At 37.2% G+C, this 18684-nt stretch overlaps 2 protein-coding genes across 3 annotated transcripts; one reads left to right on the top strand and one right to left on the bottom strand.

Annotated features, from left to right (window-relative positions):
- Positions 1-285: 285 nt before the first annotated feature.
- Positions 286-6961, bottom strand: LOC110060111 (protein max-like). 2 transcript variants are annotated; one of them, XM_020766860.2, is made up of 6 exons: positions 6846-6960; positions 6724-6765; positions 6252-6359; positions 4926-5000; positions 3804-3852; positions 286-3320 (listed from the first exon to the last, which is right to left on the bottom strand). In XM_020766860.2, exons 1-6 carry the CDS (start codon positions 6909-6911, stop codon positions 3082-3084), a joined length of 579 nt encoding a protein of 192 aa, XP_020622519.1. In that variant the 5' UTR covers positions 6912-6960; the 3' UTR covers positions 286-3081. The 2 variants fall into 2 exon arrangements, with proteins under 2 accessions (XP_020622519.1, XP_020622520.1); XM_020766861.2 differs by lacking the exon at positions 6724-6765 and having other exon boundaries at positions 6846-6961.
- Positions 6962-8187: 1226 nt separating this feature from the next.
- Positions 8188-18641, top strand: LOC110060105 (alpha-(1,6)-fucosyltransferase-like). Its single transcript, XM_020766853.2, has 4 exons — positions 8188-9612; positions 12459-12635; positions 16134-16284; positions 17063-18641. The coding sequence occupies exons 1-4, from the start codon at positions 8489-8491 to the stop codon at positions 17372-17374; spliced, it is 1764 nt and encodes a 587-aa protein (XP_020622512.2). The 5' UTR covers positions 8188-8488; the 3' UTR covers positions 17375-18641.
- Positions 18642-18684: the final 43 nt, after the last annotated feature.

Genomic DNA, 18684 nt, shown 5'->3' with positions numbered 1-18684 from the left:
TGGTACCCATTTCTACCCCTGGTATGGGTGCAATGTACCCCGCCAGGGTTTGAACCTGGACCGCTCGATCCGGTGTCGAGTGCACCAACCATCAGGCCATCGTGCATCCACATTGTAATAAGTGGTTAAAAGTATATGTTATGCTTGAATTTTGTTTAAAATTGTGTGTGAAATGAAATCACAACTCCCCCTTTGCTACCCTCTCTATGGCCTGACAAATCCCCTCCCACTGCACCTCTTCCTCATGATAAGGAATCAAAAGCAAAGAAAGTACCCAGTCAATACTTTGCTAATAAAACAGATACTATATTTTCAATCACTTGTAATGCTATGCAGTCACATACAGTTACATAACAAAGATGCTGTAAAGCTACTATTGAGTCGTATCAATTAAATACAGATCATAACTAGGCAGTACCTGATCATCTTTTGTTTTGATATTGAACCTGTGATTCAAAATTCATGTCAGAAATAATTTACAAAATGTACAAGAAACAAAAAGAAATAAATTAGAAAGCACTGTGAAATAACTCCATATCATTACATACAGATAGGAACTTTTGCTGTTATCACCTTGATTACATACATCTAAGTAATGGATAAACTTTCCAAGCTCAAGCCGAGTCATTGACATTACAGTCAAACCTGCATCGAGAGGACACCCTTGGGATCCTTGCCGATGTCTGCTTTATACAGGGCATCGGCTAAAAACAGGCTCTCTTGGAATTTGTCTTTAAAGGGTCATTTAAAAGTATTAAACAGCCTTGAAACAGTCAAACATCATTTCCGCAAACCCAAGGTAACTCTGGATACCGTTTTTCCATAAACATTCACAAGCATATGTGATTGTTCGACAAATGAAGGATTTATTAGGTAATAGACATACGCTTCAATCAGGGTGTCCGTTGAATACAGGTATTTTTTTACAGTAAATGTGAGGGGAAAAAATAGGACTTGCGTTGCTGTCCGCTTAATAGAGGGCGTCTACTTAATATGGGGTCTGATTAATACAGGCTTGACTGTAGTTGATATGTTGTTGCTGTAAATTAATAAAACTGTTATAATGATAAACAAAACCCAGAAACATCACCAAAGAATAATGCCATTGAAAATCCTAGTTTGTACTGACAACTGAAACCCACAAATAATATTATTATTAATAATCCTCTAAAACAGTTTTAAAAGAGATTGTAAGAATTATGCTTACAACAAACAGCAAAAATTGCCTCTGATTTAGTTTGGTTTTCCACTAATCCTTAAATGCCTTGAATAAATTCAACACAAAAAATACAAAAAATCTCCGGTACAGCATAATAAGAAACAGGAAAAGCTTCTTTATTGCTGTTGGCCATAAACGCCATTCCTAGCCTCGCTACGTACTAGCAGTTCGAATATTTCAAGCTCTATAAAGAAAGATCGCTAGAGGGGACAAGGTGAAACTTGTCCAAGACAACCCCCCTTCTTCTTCGTTTGTCGATGACAAATGTACACATTGCTTTCAATGTCACATTGTCACATTTCTGTCATGGTAATAAATGTTAGGGAGTGAAGGTCTCCTTTAACTTAAAGGACCTCAGTGCTGTGCTGTATGTAAGCAATCTTAAGGATCCTACTGTTAGCACGGTGAACATGCAACAATTGCAAAATTAAGTATACTGGAATTTTTTTACTGCCACCTGCTTAATACAGACACCTGCTTATTATGGACAGCTTTGCTTGTCCCAATGAAAAGCCCATGCACATAATCATTTTCTCATTAGCCTGGTTATAACAGACACCAGTTAACACAGACTGCAGACATTTTTCTGTGACCCAAGTGACTCAATCTCATACAAACTTAAACTCACTTTACAGAAACTGGTTATCATCGTTGCACTATATAATTATGTTATGATTATTATTATAATTATGCTAATTGTACAGTCAAAAATGTAAATCTTCCTACATAGTATAATTATGGGAGTTATAGTTAAGATGTTAAACATCACTCTGGTTGCTTTCAAATTATATCATTATTTTAGTCTTTAATCCAATAAAATAGACATCTGCAACATGTATTCTCACATTGTTTCCCTGTGATGTCTGTATCAAACAGGTAGCAAATGTTGGGAAATGCTAAATAAAATAGTCACCAATCTTGGGAAAACCAAATTGCTAAATTTAGCTAGTTGTTGCTGAAGTCACTGACCTTATGGTATGAAAATAACTGCCTAGTAAGCTTGTTTTCAGATCAAAGGTAAGTAGCAAATAGACTAACGTGAACAACATTTCTTTTCTAAGACTAACTTTTACTTTATCGGCTGATAAGTCAATAAAGTCACCAGAACAAAACATTTTATATCGACTTTCCGGTATAGCATTTGTAAGGGTTAGTTCAAGAGAATTCTGTGGATAATCTTTGTTGCTTAGATGATACTTTTGTTACCAAATTACAGACTGAGCTTACTAGTTAAAGACAAAACCAATACAAACGCACTATCTATCATTCATTGCTTTCCACAGATCCTCAAAAGGAGGCAGAATATGACAGATGGCTTCTAATATACATTCATTTGTTCCTTAGTGGTCTACTATTTTTCAGGGTTGTGTGTCCAGACCTTGCATAGTGCATGAACACGAGCACGTCTAGTTTGAAGGAAACTCTTAACTGATGCTAAAATGAACAGCTTGGCATTCAATTTGATGGACTATGGGTCTGAGACTTTTGGGGGGACTATCACCAAACAAAATCAATTGCCAGGTCAGCAAGATGGGTTCTGAAAACATGCCACCTTTGTTGCTGCCCTCAGTGCTGCCAGGCATACAGGACAGTAAGTAATTAAGCTACCACTGAATTCTGAACAACATGTGAATTGCTGCATCAATGCATGTCCATTACCCTTACTGCCAAGCTAGATTACAGATCTGATGCTCCACTCAAGGCAATTTGCAAAATTCCTCAAAGTTCATGTCTTTGATGTCCAGGCTGTTTACTGTAAACAAAAAAGAAAGAAAAACCCTAACGTGCCCTAGATAGTCATTGTGTAACTACTTCAACCAGATTTAAAAAAACCCTTCTGCTAAAAACACATGTTCTAGATGCTAAATGTCACGTTTTCTCCTCTTCGCTCTGTTGCTATACTCGTCATCCGATGTTAGCTCAGCATTATTGTTCTCGACTTTAATTGATAAAGGTGAACTGGGGTCCTGCTTTAGCTGGCTTTCCAGAAGGCCATCTCCAGAAGGTGATGAGCTAAGCAGATTGTCGGTACTTGTCAGAAGAGCTGCTGTTGCGTCAATGCTAAGCTGTCCTGAATTTCGCGCTTTCTCCAGTGCACGAACTGTAGTAAAAAAAAGAGACAGGGCTGTCAATAAAGGCCGTAACCCGTACCACCTGTTATGGCTGAGCATGCTCAATGTGCCCTTGATCTTACGGGTGAAACTTAGCTGGGCTGTAGTTGATACAATTCACCCATAAAGTAACAAAGTAACAACAGATGAATCAAAACTTAATGACAGCCCTGGAAAAATATTTACCCAAAAATTCAGCTTTTAATCTTATTTAATATGAAGTAAATACCTACATGTAGCTGGTGCTAAATTTTGAGAGTATCTCAACACAGTAATTCTTTCCTCTGATCATACTACTACTATAAATGGCAATCAGGTTTTCACAAAATCTAAAATTATACGTCGGTGGTAAAACTGACCAAGATGAAGGGTAAGTTGCAGTTGGACAAAGAGTGGAAAGACATACCTTAACATCATATAAAATGTTTCTGACCATCAGGTACATATAACTTTTCCAAAAACAAGAGCCATACCTTGTTGGTCAAGTATTCCATTTTGTCTTTTGAGGTCATCAATATCAGTCTGAAAATAATACACAATGTCATCAATAATTTCCTATAAAAATGTACAAAATAAATGTATGGCATGACTATTCCAAGCCTCACCTTTGATCCTCTGTACAAATGCACTGTTTGCTCATAGCTACTTTAACAGGAAAACTCTGCATTTACATTTACATGTAAGCTTAGTGGCCCTTCAGGCCTGACTTATCTTTGATCCCTTATTATGAAGTGGCTACAGGAGTATTTCTAGCCCCCACTCACCTACTTGCCTTCTTTTTTTGTCTCGGTATTTTCTAAAGGAAATAGAAAACGTGTTCTCTGTGTTTCTAACAAGTTTTAGTATAAATCTACTAGTGTTGTATCATGAATGCCATTCTCTGATTGACTCCACTACTCACTATCTATTCTGTAATAGGTAGTTAGTAGCGTAGCAGTGTGCCCTTGTTCACAAAATGACGGCTGCTTCTTGGCATTTTTGAAGTGTCTGTGAAGAGGATTTAGATAAATTTTTGAACCACTAGTAGATTTACACTAAAACAATCAGATTATTCGCTCTCGATTTCTACGCATGGTAGTAATCTCAAGCTCGTAATCTAATTGTTTAATAGAAACAGTCGTGAAAGTTTGGGAGAACTCATAAAAGCTGTGGAAACACTCACCTGTCAGCTTGTGTTTCCACGGCAGATCTCATTCTCCAAAACTTGGGTTTGTATTAAACAATTAGATTATGAGCTTGAGATTTCTATTGCGTGATAGTTGGCAAGGGTGCAGCCTGAGTCGACTATCATGCATAGAAATCAAGAGCGAATAATCTAATTTTGCTTTAGTATAGTCATTCAAAATTTTATCTAAGTCCCCTTTACAGACTCTTCGAAAACATCAAGAGGCAACTGTCATTTTGTCAACAAGGGCACAGTCTGCTACACTACTTGCTATCACAGAATAGATAGTGAGTAGCATAACCAATCAGAGAACAGCATTCACGATAGTATGCTAGTAGATTTATACTAAAACTTGATAGAGACATGGTACATGTTTTCTATTTCTTAAATTCACAACAAGAGGGCAGCAGGTTACTCTACATGTACATACTTGGTGTGAATGATTCTTTCTTCTCATAAACTGTATGTAATCTGTTGCCTTGTTGAGGATTTGAGCTCTTGACGCCTGCAAGAGATATTTTGATTACTAGACATAAAGCACAGCTAACATCTGCTATGAGATTGGCATGGCAACATCACAAGCAATCGTCTGAGATTACACCCAAAACATTTCACACCAATGACATATCACTCTACAGAGTACAAAGAAAAATCTTTTTTTAGCGTGCCCTTTGAGGGACTGTAACTACAATGTACTAACTAGAATGTCATTCTCGTGATTTATCTCCCCTAAAATGTATTACTAACACAACTAGTTAATTGTATATCATAATAAAGTAATTTATTTTCTAGCAGTACCTCTGTAATTTGAATTTCCTCCAAACCTTTCCTCCCAAAAATTGATTTGCGCATTGGGCAAGCAAAGGACAGCATCTGCCTTTTCACCTTGCTTTTTTTCTCTCAGGCTAGCAACGTAATTCAATACTGTTCAATTGGATATTTCCTTGTAAATTCAGCCATAAATAGACAAAACTTCAACAGTTCCCATGCAATGTGCAAAACTTTAAGTGTAGCTTGAGAGTGCGTAATTAATTGGTCTAATGAATTCAATGATATGACATTCACAGTCTCAGGGCTTTGAATTGACTGCTTTTTAACTGCAGTAAATTAAAAGATGTCAAAACTATTATTAATACTAAAAGGTATAAACAAAGAAACAAATTTTGAATTTACTTTACTCACTTGCAATCATGTTTGACAAGGAGAAATTTCAATTAAATTAAAGTACATGTACTACTTCATCCTTCATCCCACAGACACTAAACTGTTATCTCCCAGTTAAAAACACTGTTATTTCCCAGTCAATAACACTGTTATCTCCCAGTCATGCTCAGACAAGTGGAACCCTGCAGTCTGTCTGGGCAGGTCCACCACAGTAGATAAAATAAGTGCTTGCATTTGCATAAATTCTAAGTGAAATTTAACCAATAATATGTTAACTGATAAACACGCAAAAAAAATTCATTTTAGTTTTGAACACACACGGTGAAATATTTTTATCTTGATTAATCCTATCAATTGCCGGTATAAATGAGGGAAGCTTTTGGTAACCAAAGTGAACAAATTTGAGGCGGACTGGAATTGATAAACGTTATGCCATTAGGACGTCCGGACAGGCATGTAAAGGCGAAGGATTTACGAACGAATATAGCAAAACTCAGCATTTTCCTCAGCTAAACACCAGCTTCTTGTAGAACATTCTAAAAAGAAAACAAATACAGGAGATAAATGTAAAGACGAAATTTCGCAATCTTGCCTTTTCTCCTTGTAGCGACGGAATAGAATCTCGGAGATGTGCGAAGCTGTCTTTGATGTGATCTCGTCTTTTCCTTTCTAATGCGTTGTGATGTGCCCTTTTATCAGCCTAAAAATAAAGAACAACACAATTTGGTCACAATGTGAAATAAACGTGCAGGCAAAACCCACTTCTTCAAACAGACAGATTAGGACATGCATTTCTCATAAAATATTCAGGCCAGAGTGAACCAACAACATGGGCTACCAACGATAGCGTGACGCAAGAGTCGGCGAAAAAACCTTCCGATTCTCGAACACTGAAAGGATACTTGAACTACAAAAAACGTCGATCTGATTTCTAAGCCTAGCGATTATCCAAAAAATCAGATCTGAGGAAAACGGAGAGGTCCAAAACACAAACACGTGGTTTTGAAACGAAGGCCATGTGGAAAATTGCACGCGCAATTTGACACCAAAACATAGGGCCATACCTGGGTCATGAATTGTGTTTCTTCGCCATTTTCTGCTCCCTCCTAAACAAAATCAAACAAATTCGAAGAAAAACGTTGTTTTTTGTGACTTCTTAACCATCACAACGAAACAATAAATTTACCTCGTCGCTTTCGATGTCGATTTCTTTCTCTTCGTCGCTCATGCTGTCCCCGTTGCCTTTCGCCATGAAGCCGTCCCTCGTGATTAGAGCACGTGTCAGAAAATGACGCCGCTTTGAGTTGGTAACGACAGCCAATCACGAAGCAGATGTGATTAGAAGTGACGACAGCCGATGAATGACAGTCGAGCGAAAGAGTTTGAGCAAGTTGTCCCAAGTCGCGATTTTGGCAAAATAAACGCGCTAACGGAATCGTAGTTTCTCAAAGTCAGTAATATTGATCTGGATCTATTGTTTTCAAATGGGCAGAGAGGTACTTTTATAATCTTTTTTTTAATCTATCTCCTCCTATTTATTCAAAGGGTTTACTAAAAATCAAGCTTTTGGCAGGAGATCCTATCATGGAAAATGGTGGGAACGGGTATTTACGTAATTGGTGAAAGGACCTTTTATTCTTCCGTGAAACGTGATGCAGAACACCCCCCTCCCCCCGCCTTTACCACCTTGGTGGAAAGGTGTACTTTTGCACTCTATCCCCTGTTTCATGATACGCTTCATTCTTGTTTTTGCACTGATCTATTAATATGCAAAAACGAGAAAGGTCAACCCAACGATTTCTTGATACTAGGTGATCCAAGACTAACAGTGCGTCAAAAGGGCTGAAAAAAAAAAAGCTTTTCAGCAGCATCTGGGGTCATGATCAGAGGCAAGCGGGCTGGACGCGACAGGTCATTAGACAGACTGAGGTGGAGCCTCCCATGAGAAATGGGGCCCGGAAAGGGATGTATATGAGGCGCGGAATCTGATATCAAGTTGCTGTGTTCAGAGGCAAACGCCAACTTTTTGCTGTTTTTACTTATCAAGACATCTTTTAGGTTGCACTCTTATCAATGTCTGTCCGTTTTAGAATACTAATGATAAGGGTCAATAAGATACAAAGCTCGGGTCAAGCTTATTGTCTCCAAGGGGGAAGTAAAATTCAAATTTTTTAACAATACTATACTTTTATAAACCTGGGTTCAATCTGGTTTTGTTTGGTTCTGACGAAGAGTGGTTTACTGATGGAAAATTTGAAATTTGATTTATTGGAAATTTGAAATCCTGCCGTACTGCTGTGGCCGAGCAGCGCCTTGGACGAAAATATTTAGAAACAGTAACCTGCATGAGAGGCCCCTTTATCAATTTTCAATCGAAAATAGTTTGAAAATCAAATCTTCCTCACTAGTAGCAAGCGATACGGTACCATGCATTCGGCATCAGTCGGAAATAGTCGGGACCAATCGTTTTCTTCCGAATAAAGATTTCGGTAGGATCTGCAAAGAAACCCAGACTTCTTTGCGATCACTTTCCTGTACGTAACGCCTGGGAAAGAAATTCAAGATTTCGTCCGGTGTCTGGTCGCGACCAAAGAGAACTGATTCTTCATGAAAGAAGATTCATTTTGCTCCCTTAAAATACGCTGATAAGTGACGAACACGCTTCTGGGTATTTTCGGGCTCTTTACAAAATATTATGGTTATTCTAAGCTTGAGTTGGCTCCTAATAGTTAAATAATTTACTTCGTGAATTAACTCTTGGCTGTGGTAATGTCTGTTTAATACAACCAGAGTTTGTTAGGATTCAGGGCTTATCCTCGGCTTTTATAAATGACAAGAACAACTTGGAAGTATATCTTCGCTCTAGTGTCAATATGGCTGCTAATTCTGGGCTATATGGGCTGGCAGCTTCTGTCAGTGGCCGAGGATTCGAATCGAAATGTAGCTGCGGTTATGCAGAAAGAAAGACATGTGGAACTACTACAGAATCAAAATGAGGGGCTCAAAAAGAAGTTAGCGGAGCTTCAAGCTGAAAAGAACAAGTTAGAAATTGAAGTGGGACAGCTTAGAAAGAAGAATTTAGATCTTGAGCGAAAACTCGCCGCGGAAGCTTCTGAAAATCAGCAACCGGTGATAAAGGAAAAACGCGACTCCGAAGTGGCGATCAATTCTGTGACCAACTCTCATGGTTTCACCCCGCCAAGCGAGGAATTCTTAACTACGAGACGCAGAGCAGAGAAAGAATTGAAAGAAATATGGTATTTTGTAAGTGCGGAAGTCAGCAAAGTGAACAAAATTGCTTCCGAAAATGTAAATAGAAAGCTTCGTGAAATGGTGCAAACTGTTGCAGATATGCACCATACTTTATCACTGAACTTCGAAAAGTTGAAGACGATGGATGGTCAGAAAGAATGGGTCGAAAAAGAGCATAAAGAACTAACCGATCTTGTTCAAAGACGGCTGCATTACTTGCAACATCCTAGAGATTGTAATTCGGCAAAGAAACTTATGTGCCAGATCAACAAAGGTTGTGGGTACGGATGCCAAGTACACCATTTAATGTATTGTTTTATAGTCGCTTATGGTCTTGAAAGAACGCTTATAATCGACTCTGTCGGATGGCGATATTCAGCTAAAGGATGGAACGGGATTTTTAAACCGGTCAGTGAAACCTGTACAACATATCAAGGCCATCTAGCGAGCTGGAGTGGAGCCGCTTCGACGAGAGAAAGTAATATTCTTATGCCCATTGTCGATAGCCTGTACCCACGACCGCCTTACATGCCTTTAGCGGTACCAAAAGATTTAGCTGGTAGAATTCAACGAATTCATAGCCATCCATTTGTCTGGTGGATTGGTCAGTTTGCGAAGTATTTATTTCGTTACGCACCGCCGGTACAAGAGGAGATCGACAAGAAAAGAACCCTTCTTGGTTTCAAGAAGCCCATTGTTGGGTAAGAAAATCATTTTAGTTTTGATTTCGAATATTAATATGTATTTCCTCACGTCTGTGTTTTTTAGCGGCTAGAAATAAACACATGTTGTTAGGTCAGCTGTTAGCTAAACATTAATAAATTATGAGCTAAAAATAATCTTTTTTATGTTATTTTATTTTCATTTAAAAGCTTTAAAAAGGTATCCTTATATTTTTTCCCCTTTGGTATTTTGATAATAGTGTCTCCAGGGTTGCAAAGCATCAAACATAATACGTGAAATTTAAAGTAGAGTATTATATTTTAGTTGAATATATTAATGGACCTTTACATCTAATTTATTTTCAGTATATATATATCACTCATTCAAAATCCATGGACTTTTTCACCCAAGAGATTAAATCACCGAAGCTTAATTCATCTGAGATGAACAAAATATTGTTTATAAAATTTCGATAACTTAAAAGTCTTGTGCAAAAATGGTTCTTAACTGCCCAGTAACTGAGATAATTAAGAGCCTTTTTCACACAAGACATGTAAGTTATCAAGATTTAATATTTGCCCCTTTTAAGAGAGTTAATATTAGGTGATAAGTTTTGTTTCAACTTATAGTGTTTCATTTTTCAAAGCTTTATGTTTTGTACTTAGATGAGATAAATCCACCTCCAGCACGAAAAGCAGCAATTCTTTGAATTAAGTGTTGATTGCATCCCTTGGGTTTCTCACTTTTGTTCAAATATTAATATTAATGAGGGTATCAGTTTCAAACTTTATCAAAATTATTTCAGTATTCATTTTCATGCCATGATGTTTCCATCTTTGTACTTGAAAATTTCAATTTAGTAAATATATTAAATATTGCTATGTCGATTCACTCTCAAACATACAAATTATATTTATGTCGAGTGAAGATTATTTCTGTTTTGATTTAGACACGTGTATGAATAATTGATATTCTTGACAAAAAAGCTAACCACAGTCAATATGCAAATCTTGAAACTCAAAGGATGCCATTTACATTATGGCTACATTGAGTGAGACTGGGTGAATAGTGTTGCCACAGTAACTCAAGAATGGTGGATACAACTCTTTGGAAAAAAAGGTTTTGTTAGGAACTAAATGTGTTATTGAAAGCATGTAGTTAGTCATACACAAAAGATGAAGCAACCTTAAACATCTTGTAACTTAGGTGGCCATAAATTCAATATTTATGAAAACTGCAATGTAACAGGCTGATCACATCACTATGCTGAAGTGACTTCAGGGCTGAAAGCTCTCAGGACTTTTGTCTATAGAGAACCATTTTTACCAAAAATATAATAGCTGGAGTTCAATCCAGTCATTAATATTAGCAAGAAATCATTGATAAGAGGAGACCATTCTTTAGTTGCCCTCCTGACATGGTTAGAGTTAATAATTGTAAAGTGTTTTTAAAACACTGATCACTTGTGTTGTTGCACCAGACGCTGCTATAACACACTGATTGATAGTATGGAGAGCCATTTTTGTAAAAAAAAAAATACAAATCACTAGAGTTCAACCTCAATTCTTAGTGCTAGCAACAAATTGTGAGTGAAAAACTTGCTTCAATTGTCATCCTGAAATGGTCAATCATTAAAGCTAAACACCAGTCACTAGTGTTGTTGCACCAAGTGCCATTGTTACATGTAGGTTCTGATTGATAGTGCTAAGTATCAATTTGCAAGTGTTCCTAGGCAGATCAATAGTGCTAGTGACCAGTAATATTGCTTGACCCCTTGAATGAGATAGTGCTCCCTTCAGGTTTAATACTCCCCGTGGTGGCAGGCTTGAAAATACAAATTTTATTTTCAAGATTGTGTTAAAAAACATTATTTTACTCGCTGTGCTCATTTGTAAAATATTGTTGTACCACTCTCAAATAAAATTTATATCTAAGCTCCACTGTGCAATATCTTGGATATATATCTCTAGGTGGAGAGATGTTAGCAGTAGTGTTACAATGAAGTGCCCACGTCAGGCTTGATGGTGGACAATTCTCTGAATCTGGACTCAAACACTGAGTAATCTTTACGCTGTCACACCTATTACCAATCCTATTCAGTCCATGTCGAAGCACAAGGCCACAGATGGCATTTATTTGGCCATGCAACAAAACAGATTGAACGTTTAAGAAATAGAAAACATGTTCCGTGTTTCAAGCGAGTTATAGAAGCACAAGTGGAAGTTCGGGAGAACAAGAAATGCTGTTGGAACATGAGACAACAGGCAAATGTTTCAGTCGCTTTTTCGAGTTCTCCCAAGCTTCCACTAATGTTTCGTTTTGCTCATGCCATCGTTATGTCAACAGCTCATGCTAGTTCTGTGTTTCTATCAAGTTTTTGTATGAATCTACCAGCGTTCTATCATGCATGCTGTTCTCTGATTGGCTACGCTACTCACTGTCTATTCTGTGATAGATAGTGAGTAGCATAGCAGTGTGCCCTTGTTAACAAAATGACGCCCGTTTCTTGGCATTTTCAAAGTGTCTGTGAAGAGGATTTAGGTAAACTTTTGAACGCCTAGTAGATTTATATCTAATTATTAGATTATTCGCTCTCGATTTCTATGCGTGATAGTGGACTCGGGCTGCGCCCTCGTCAACTATCACGCGATAAAAGCCTCAAACTCATAATGTAATTGTTTAATAGAAACACAATTTTAGACCAATCAGCACACATACTTTCAGGAGCTATTTTCTAATTTAAAATAATGATAAAAAGTATTAAGAGAGTAAGCCACATTTGAATTAAATATTCTAAGTTGTTTCACAGTGCACTGTTGGCATCTCTGGATCTAATTTAGAAAGTAAGGGTTCTCATTTGATTCATTTTCTGTCACAATCATAGGGTTCAAGTGAGAAGAACAGATAAAATAAACACAGAGGCTGCCTTCCACTCCATTGAGGAATACATGTATTGGGTGGACTTGTATTACAATAAATTAGAGAGAGTGCAAGCAGTGGAACAGAGGAGGGTTTACCTTGCAACAGATGATCCAAATTTATTACCTGAGGCAAAGGAAAAGTAAGTTCAGTCTATACTCTCTCATACTGTAGCCGGGGGTTTCAATAATAGCCGGGTAGCGGGTAGATCTACACGTTTGTAATGAGCGGACTACCTGCTTGTAGCTGTCCCAGGTAGCTGTACACAAATAACTAAGACCAGATAATTTCCTCGCAGCTAAGGATTCTCTTCAAGAAATTTGGCAAAATAAGTCTTATGTTATAGGTAAAGAAACAGAAAGGTACTTTCTAGTGTTAACCCAGCCTTTTGGACCACGAACAATGAAGGAAAATGTGACCTAACATGCGAGAACAATCGCATCAATACAAAGTGAAAAAAATGTGCCAGGCACTTCAGCTGAAATCAAGAGGAAACTGGGAGTAAGCATGAATAATAATGGCTGCCAAAAGGCAATCGTTATTAGCATATTTTGCTCCAGCCTCAAAACAAAAGAGGTTGAAGAATGATTCTTCGCAAGGTTAGTTGAGTGTATTGAAAGGGACACATTTCGATTCAGTGTTTAAACTTTAATATTATGCTTCTTTTTGGGGTGAAATATGATGTATGGTTCCTGAATCGATTTGAATACAAAGAATTAAAATACCACTTGTTATCAACCTTGTCTTTCTAATTTGATTGACTTCTAGGAACAACAAAGCAACGTAAAAATATGCCTCCAAACACAGGAAAATGCATCTGGGAGAGTCTTGAATTTCAAAATCTCCCGGGGGAGCATGTCCCCAGACCCCCTAGTTGGGAAGGCCTTCCGGGCCTTTCAAGAAACTACCCGCCTGTTTTTCTAAACTACCCTCCTGTGTCAAAAATTATTGAAACCCCTGCAGTGTAGTTACATTTGTACGCTTTTGTCATTAATTCTCACATGTATTTTATTGCGGGACTCAAATAACACTTGATTTCTGGCTTGACCTTGGAACAAGTAGCTCTAGAATTTTGCTTGCCTTGGGCAAGTCTTAGCTTGCTCTTTTAATGATATATCTGGCAGACAACTTGCCTGATCCCTTGCCCATTGGGCAAGTGAGAGGGAAAAGTTACTTGCCCAGAAGGAAAATCTACTTGTCCCGGATGACCAGACGGCACTTTTTTGAGCCCTGTAATATTTATCATCAGTCAAGCTGGTCTTTTGATAAGATGTTATTTATTTTTCACCATCAATTAACAAAATCAAAAGAAAGAAAGGAGAAGAAGTTAAGAACCTATATGAAACCCAACCCTGAAGCCCTCCTAATCGACGAAAATCCAGGATCTCCATAATCAGCTATTAAATTCAGAACTTTATTCTCGTATTTAAAATCTTAAGATATGGTAAGTGAATTTTGCTGAAAACTGTCAGTGAAAAATATGTAACTGTTTGTTTGCTTTTCAAGTTTAGAAGATTGATATTTCTAAATATTAATTGCAAAAAGAATGGGTAAAAAAGCGTTAAGTTTTAACTTTCTTAAGTATATGACAGTTATTTTTTATTTGCTTGACGGAATTTACATGAGATCTTGAGTTATGGTTTGAGTTACTGGGAGGTTAGGAGAATCGCGGGATCAAGGAATCAAGATTCTACTGTAGTTGATGATTGTTTATGCGTGTGCTTGAATAATAGTAGATGTCGACTCAGAAATTCTTACAGCACAACTACAGTGAACAGGGCAACGTACAGTGGAAAGATAAATATATTGCTTCAGTTGAGGCCTTGAGCTACTGTACTGTATTTTAATTCCAAGCTTTTGTCATTCTACAGCAGCATCATGGAATGTTAGAAAATATTCCATAGCGCATGATATAAAAGTGGTGTAGGTGACGCGAATGATGCTGTAGAACAGCAATAGCTTGGAATTAAAATACAGTACAGTAGCTCAAGGCATCAATTGATTCAATACATTCATCTATTCCGAAATGCTAGAGAAGGTAAACTTCAAACGTTTATACAATGGAAACCATTCACAATACAAATGGTAACAAGGCATTCCAAGAAAACATTTCTAAAAGAGAAGAACAGCCATGCAAGGATGACAAAGTTGTAGTTTCCATTGAGGACTGCTTTTTTTTTTTTTAAAAAAAAAAAGAAAACTAAAGGCTTGATACATTTGAAAATGAACCTTGTACTTATTGATTGTGTGTAAACTTACACTTGTCATTGCATAATAGTTGTCAAGAAATTCTTAACAGTACAACTACAGTAACCAGGGCAACAGACAGTGGAAACTATTCACTGTGCAGATGGAAACAAACCATTCCAATTTTAGTGCTTAGACAGTAATTATTTTAATATGGCAGACAACTGAAGAGGCTCAAAGAGCAAAATATAAATCAAATTTAACATCATATACATCAAACTACCATGATTTGCCAGTTTTAATAATATTATGTTTCTAAGATCTTTTAAATGCATCACGTGTGTATTAAGACATGATTTTTTGTTCTTCTTCAGTCTTGTTAGACAATCAGGCATTGTACTACTAACAAAGTATTCAACTCAACACTTCAACTTAGGTTGTTTGTGTCCATTCTGCAATGCCATTGATTTTCATTATTTACATTTATTTATTAAGTACCTTTTACCATGCAGTAGTTTCACCGCAATGCATAATAAATTCCCAAGCTAAGAGTAGTCAACTTCTTTTTAACTGGTTAATACAGTCACATCATTATTACGGCTAGTTTTTTGTCCTTGCGAAATGCCCATACAATGCGGCCACCCTGTTGATACGGTCAGTGGCCTCATTCTGAAATTCCCACCTGGATAATCCTTTATAATTTAACCCCATCACTCAAAACAGTTATGTTCATATTTCCATTGTTAATATTGTATGTACTGACTGAATTTTGATTTTTTCAAAGTTATATCTGCATTCTGGATGCTTTTATCAGATCAGTGACATGCAGTTGTGATATATATCAGGGCTGTCATTAAGGGCTGTACATAACCCATAACACCTGTTATGGCTGAGCATGCTTGATTTTCCCTGATCTATTACAGGTGAAATTGCCTGTTGTTGAAAGAATTCACCCACAAAGTAGCAAGTTTTCTATGGGTGTGCAGGGGTTTCATTCGGGGCCTGGCGCCGGGCAAATTGAACATTTGTGAGGACAAGTTTGTCCAACTGTTTTGACCATCTAGTGGAAAGTTTTATGAAAAAGTTCAGATCAAATAGTTGTGCCTGCCTGCAAAAACCAGTTACCCTTTTGCTGAAAACATCAACTTAGTGAAACCCCTCAGTGTGGAGAGCAAGGGTACAGGCAACTTGAAACGCAATGACAGCCCTGTATCTGTTAATATGGTCACCCCATTAAATAGGCCAAATTTTCATGACCTTCTGGTGACTGTGTTAACAGGGTTCAATCAGGTAGTTGTTGACAAAAGATTCCATTGAACTCTACTTTTATTGGAAATTATCTGTATTATTTTTTAACAAGAATCATGTTATGCAAGAACTATGTATACCTTTCTAGTTTACTTTTTTATATGAACAATTTTCTAAGGGACTTGCTGTTTTGATTCCTTTCCAGGTACAAACACTATGAATTTGTTAGTGATCAAGAAATTTCCAAATCAGCAGGGCTAGGTTCTCGTTACTCAGACTCATCACTTCATGGAGTTTTGTTTGATATTCAGATGTTGTCTGAATGTGATTACTTGGTTTGCACCTTTTCGTCACAGGTAAAGCATTGTTGTTGTCATGGTAACAGCACTTCTTGAATGGGACACACGCCTAGAGGGGAGACCTCCTTTACCAAAGAAACATTACTAGTGGTTCCTTATCCACTTTGTCTCTGTCAGCTTTATATTTTGTCCAATCTGAAAATTCCTTTAGAATGTGAAATTTTTCAAGGTTCTCAACTCAAGACGTTTTACTTGTTCCCTAGCAACCTTGTTGTTTTGTCACACCTCACTTGTTTGGCTTTTCATGCATTCCATTGTTTAACAAGTAAGAAAAGCATCAAAGATTGCAAATTTACGCTATGGTAGGTCTGTGTTGCATACAAAGAATGGCAAGGAGAGGGCACTCTACACCCACTGACCCCTCATTGTGTGATGAATAATGAATTTAGCAAATCAGCCACATTTTCCATGGTCACTACTCCTTTATTTAATAAGTCAAACTATACTCACATTCTGATGGGTTCTTACTTAGGATCAATTTTAGGACATTAAAAAAAAAGGGATTCCATGTTTTCCATTGATCTGTACAGCAAAAGCGAAAGTGAAAGAAAACCGTGCAAGAAAAATGGCCACGCAAACTCCTGGAGGATTTCACGCGGCCATATTTTCCTCACGGTTTATTTACAGTCTTGGTCAATGGACTAAGCAAAAGAAGGACTACTCTTAGTCTAGGGGCATTGTGGTTAGTTAGTTACTTGTTTTAGAATAATGTATAATTCCAAATATTTGCTGGCAAATTAGCGAAACATCATTTCTTTCTGTTCTTGATGACCAGGTATGCCGTGTGGCCTATGAACTTATGCAATCATCACAACCTGACGCAGCCAAAAAATTCCAGTCCCTAGATGATATTTATTACTACGGCGGGCAATCAGGCCATGATGTTCGAGCAATTTATCCACATAAGGCCAAAGATGGTTCACAAATAGATCTCTCTGTGGGAGATCGCATAGGAATTGCCGGCAACCACTGGGATGGGCACTCCAAGGGTCTTAACCACAAGACAGGTCAAGACGGACTCTTCCCATCGTACAAAGTGGAAGATATCATGGAAGTCTATGATTTCCCAACATATGATGGAGTGTAGTTGTCCTTTCAAAATTTGACGACTCTTTTAAATGAAAATATTTTAATAATTCAGATGATGTTAGTGAATAACATAATTTTATATAATGGCATAATGTTTCCCAAAGCAAAAAGCAATTCTTAAAGCCTCCTTGTTTGAAAAACGTATTTAGTTAGAACCCTCAACTTCAAATAATTTCATACAATGTTGTTAAAGGTAATTCTGCGGTTCTCCATTTCTTCACTTTCAATACTTAGCAGTTTATTATAAAATGAAGTGGTATATAAATCTTGATTTAACAGATATATCTCTTTGTACATTCAGTTTTTTTCTCCTCAGGGATAGCCATGCTAGGTATTTTTGTTTGCCCCTCCTTACTGCATACACAACATATATTGCTATATCACGCATTGAGTGTCCACACTGAGCGAGACGCTCAACAATACTTATTGAAGTTTTTTTTAAACATCTTAATTGTGGTTCACACTGCTTACAACACTGGTACGGCTGCCCGCTTTGACAACTTGGCAAGGATTCTTATATCCTTGCCAAGCTAGAATTAAGAATTCTAGCTGAGGAAATGACATTGGTTGCAAATATTTACTTAGCAGAATTATTTGCATGGAATTCAATGCATAATTGTTATTTAGCATTGTTCGTGTTCATTACAACAATGCAACCCATACCTCTTTAAAGGACAAAAGCTCACTGTACTGAAGCTTTGTCAAAGTCTTTATTGTGCTTTGTGCATGGTGCTCCCGCTGATTATCTATCGTAGGCTTAATTTCCACTGCTCTTTCGCGTCCAGTGTTTGTTCCTCAATTTGGGGAAGGAGTAAGAGCTCATTTCCCAAACAGTGGCTGGAAATCGAGCCTATATCTATTGTAACTACAGGAAAGGTTATCAAGGCATTCCTTTGCTTCAGCTAACAAAGCCTTTGTCAAATTTAAATCCCAGATTAGTGATAAATATCAGGATTGTCAATTTCATCCATTTCAGGAGTTCTAGTTAAAGTTGAAATGTCAAGTAACTACTTTTAGCCTTCATGACATTTTCGTTTTGTAACACTTTTTTTCTTGTTTTAACTCATTTTAAAGGAGTACAGTGACATAAATCCTTGTGTATTCGATTGGGATTGTTTCTTTTTTCCATATCACATGATTTAATTTATTTTTATGCTTTTTTGATGGTCAGGGTCTCCTGCCATCTTAACAAAATGTACTGGGTGACAATGAAAGACATTTGATTAAAATTAAATGAAATATTAATATATTCTTCATCAGAAAAAGTCGTAAGCTAATGAACTGTACAGGAAGTAAAGGGAAGAAAAA

Source organism: Orbicella faveolata, unplaced genomic scaffold (assembly GCF_042242905.1).
Source record: "Orbicella faveolata isolate gen_17 unplaced genomic scaffold, um_ofav_v1 contig_15, whole genome shotgun sequence".
NCBI lineage: Eukaryota > Metazoa > Cnidaria > Anthozoa > Scleractinia > Merulinidae > Orbicella > Orbicella faveolata.
The sequence above is the reverse complement of the archived record's forward strand: the minus strand, read 5'-3'. Positions and strand labels throughout refer to the sequence as shown.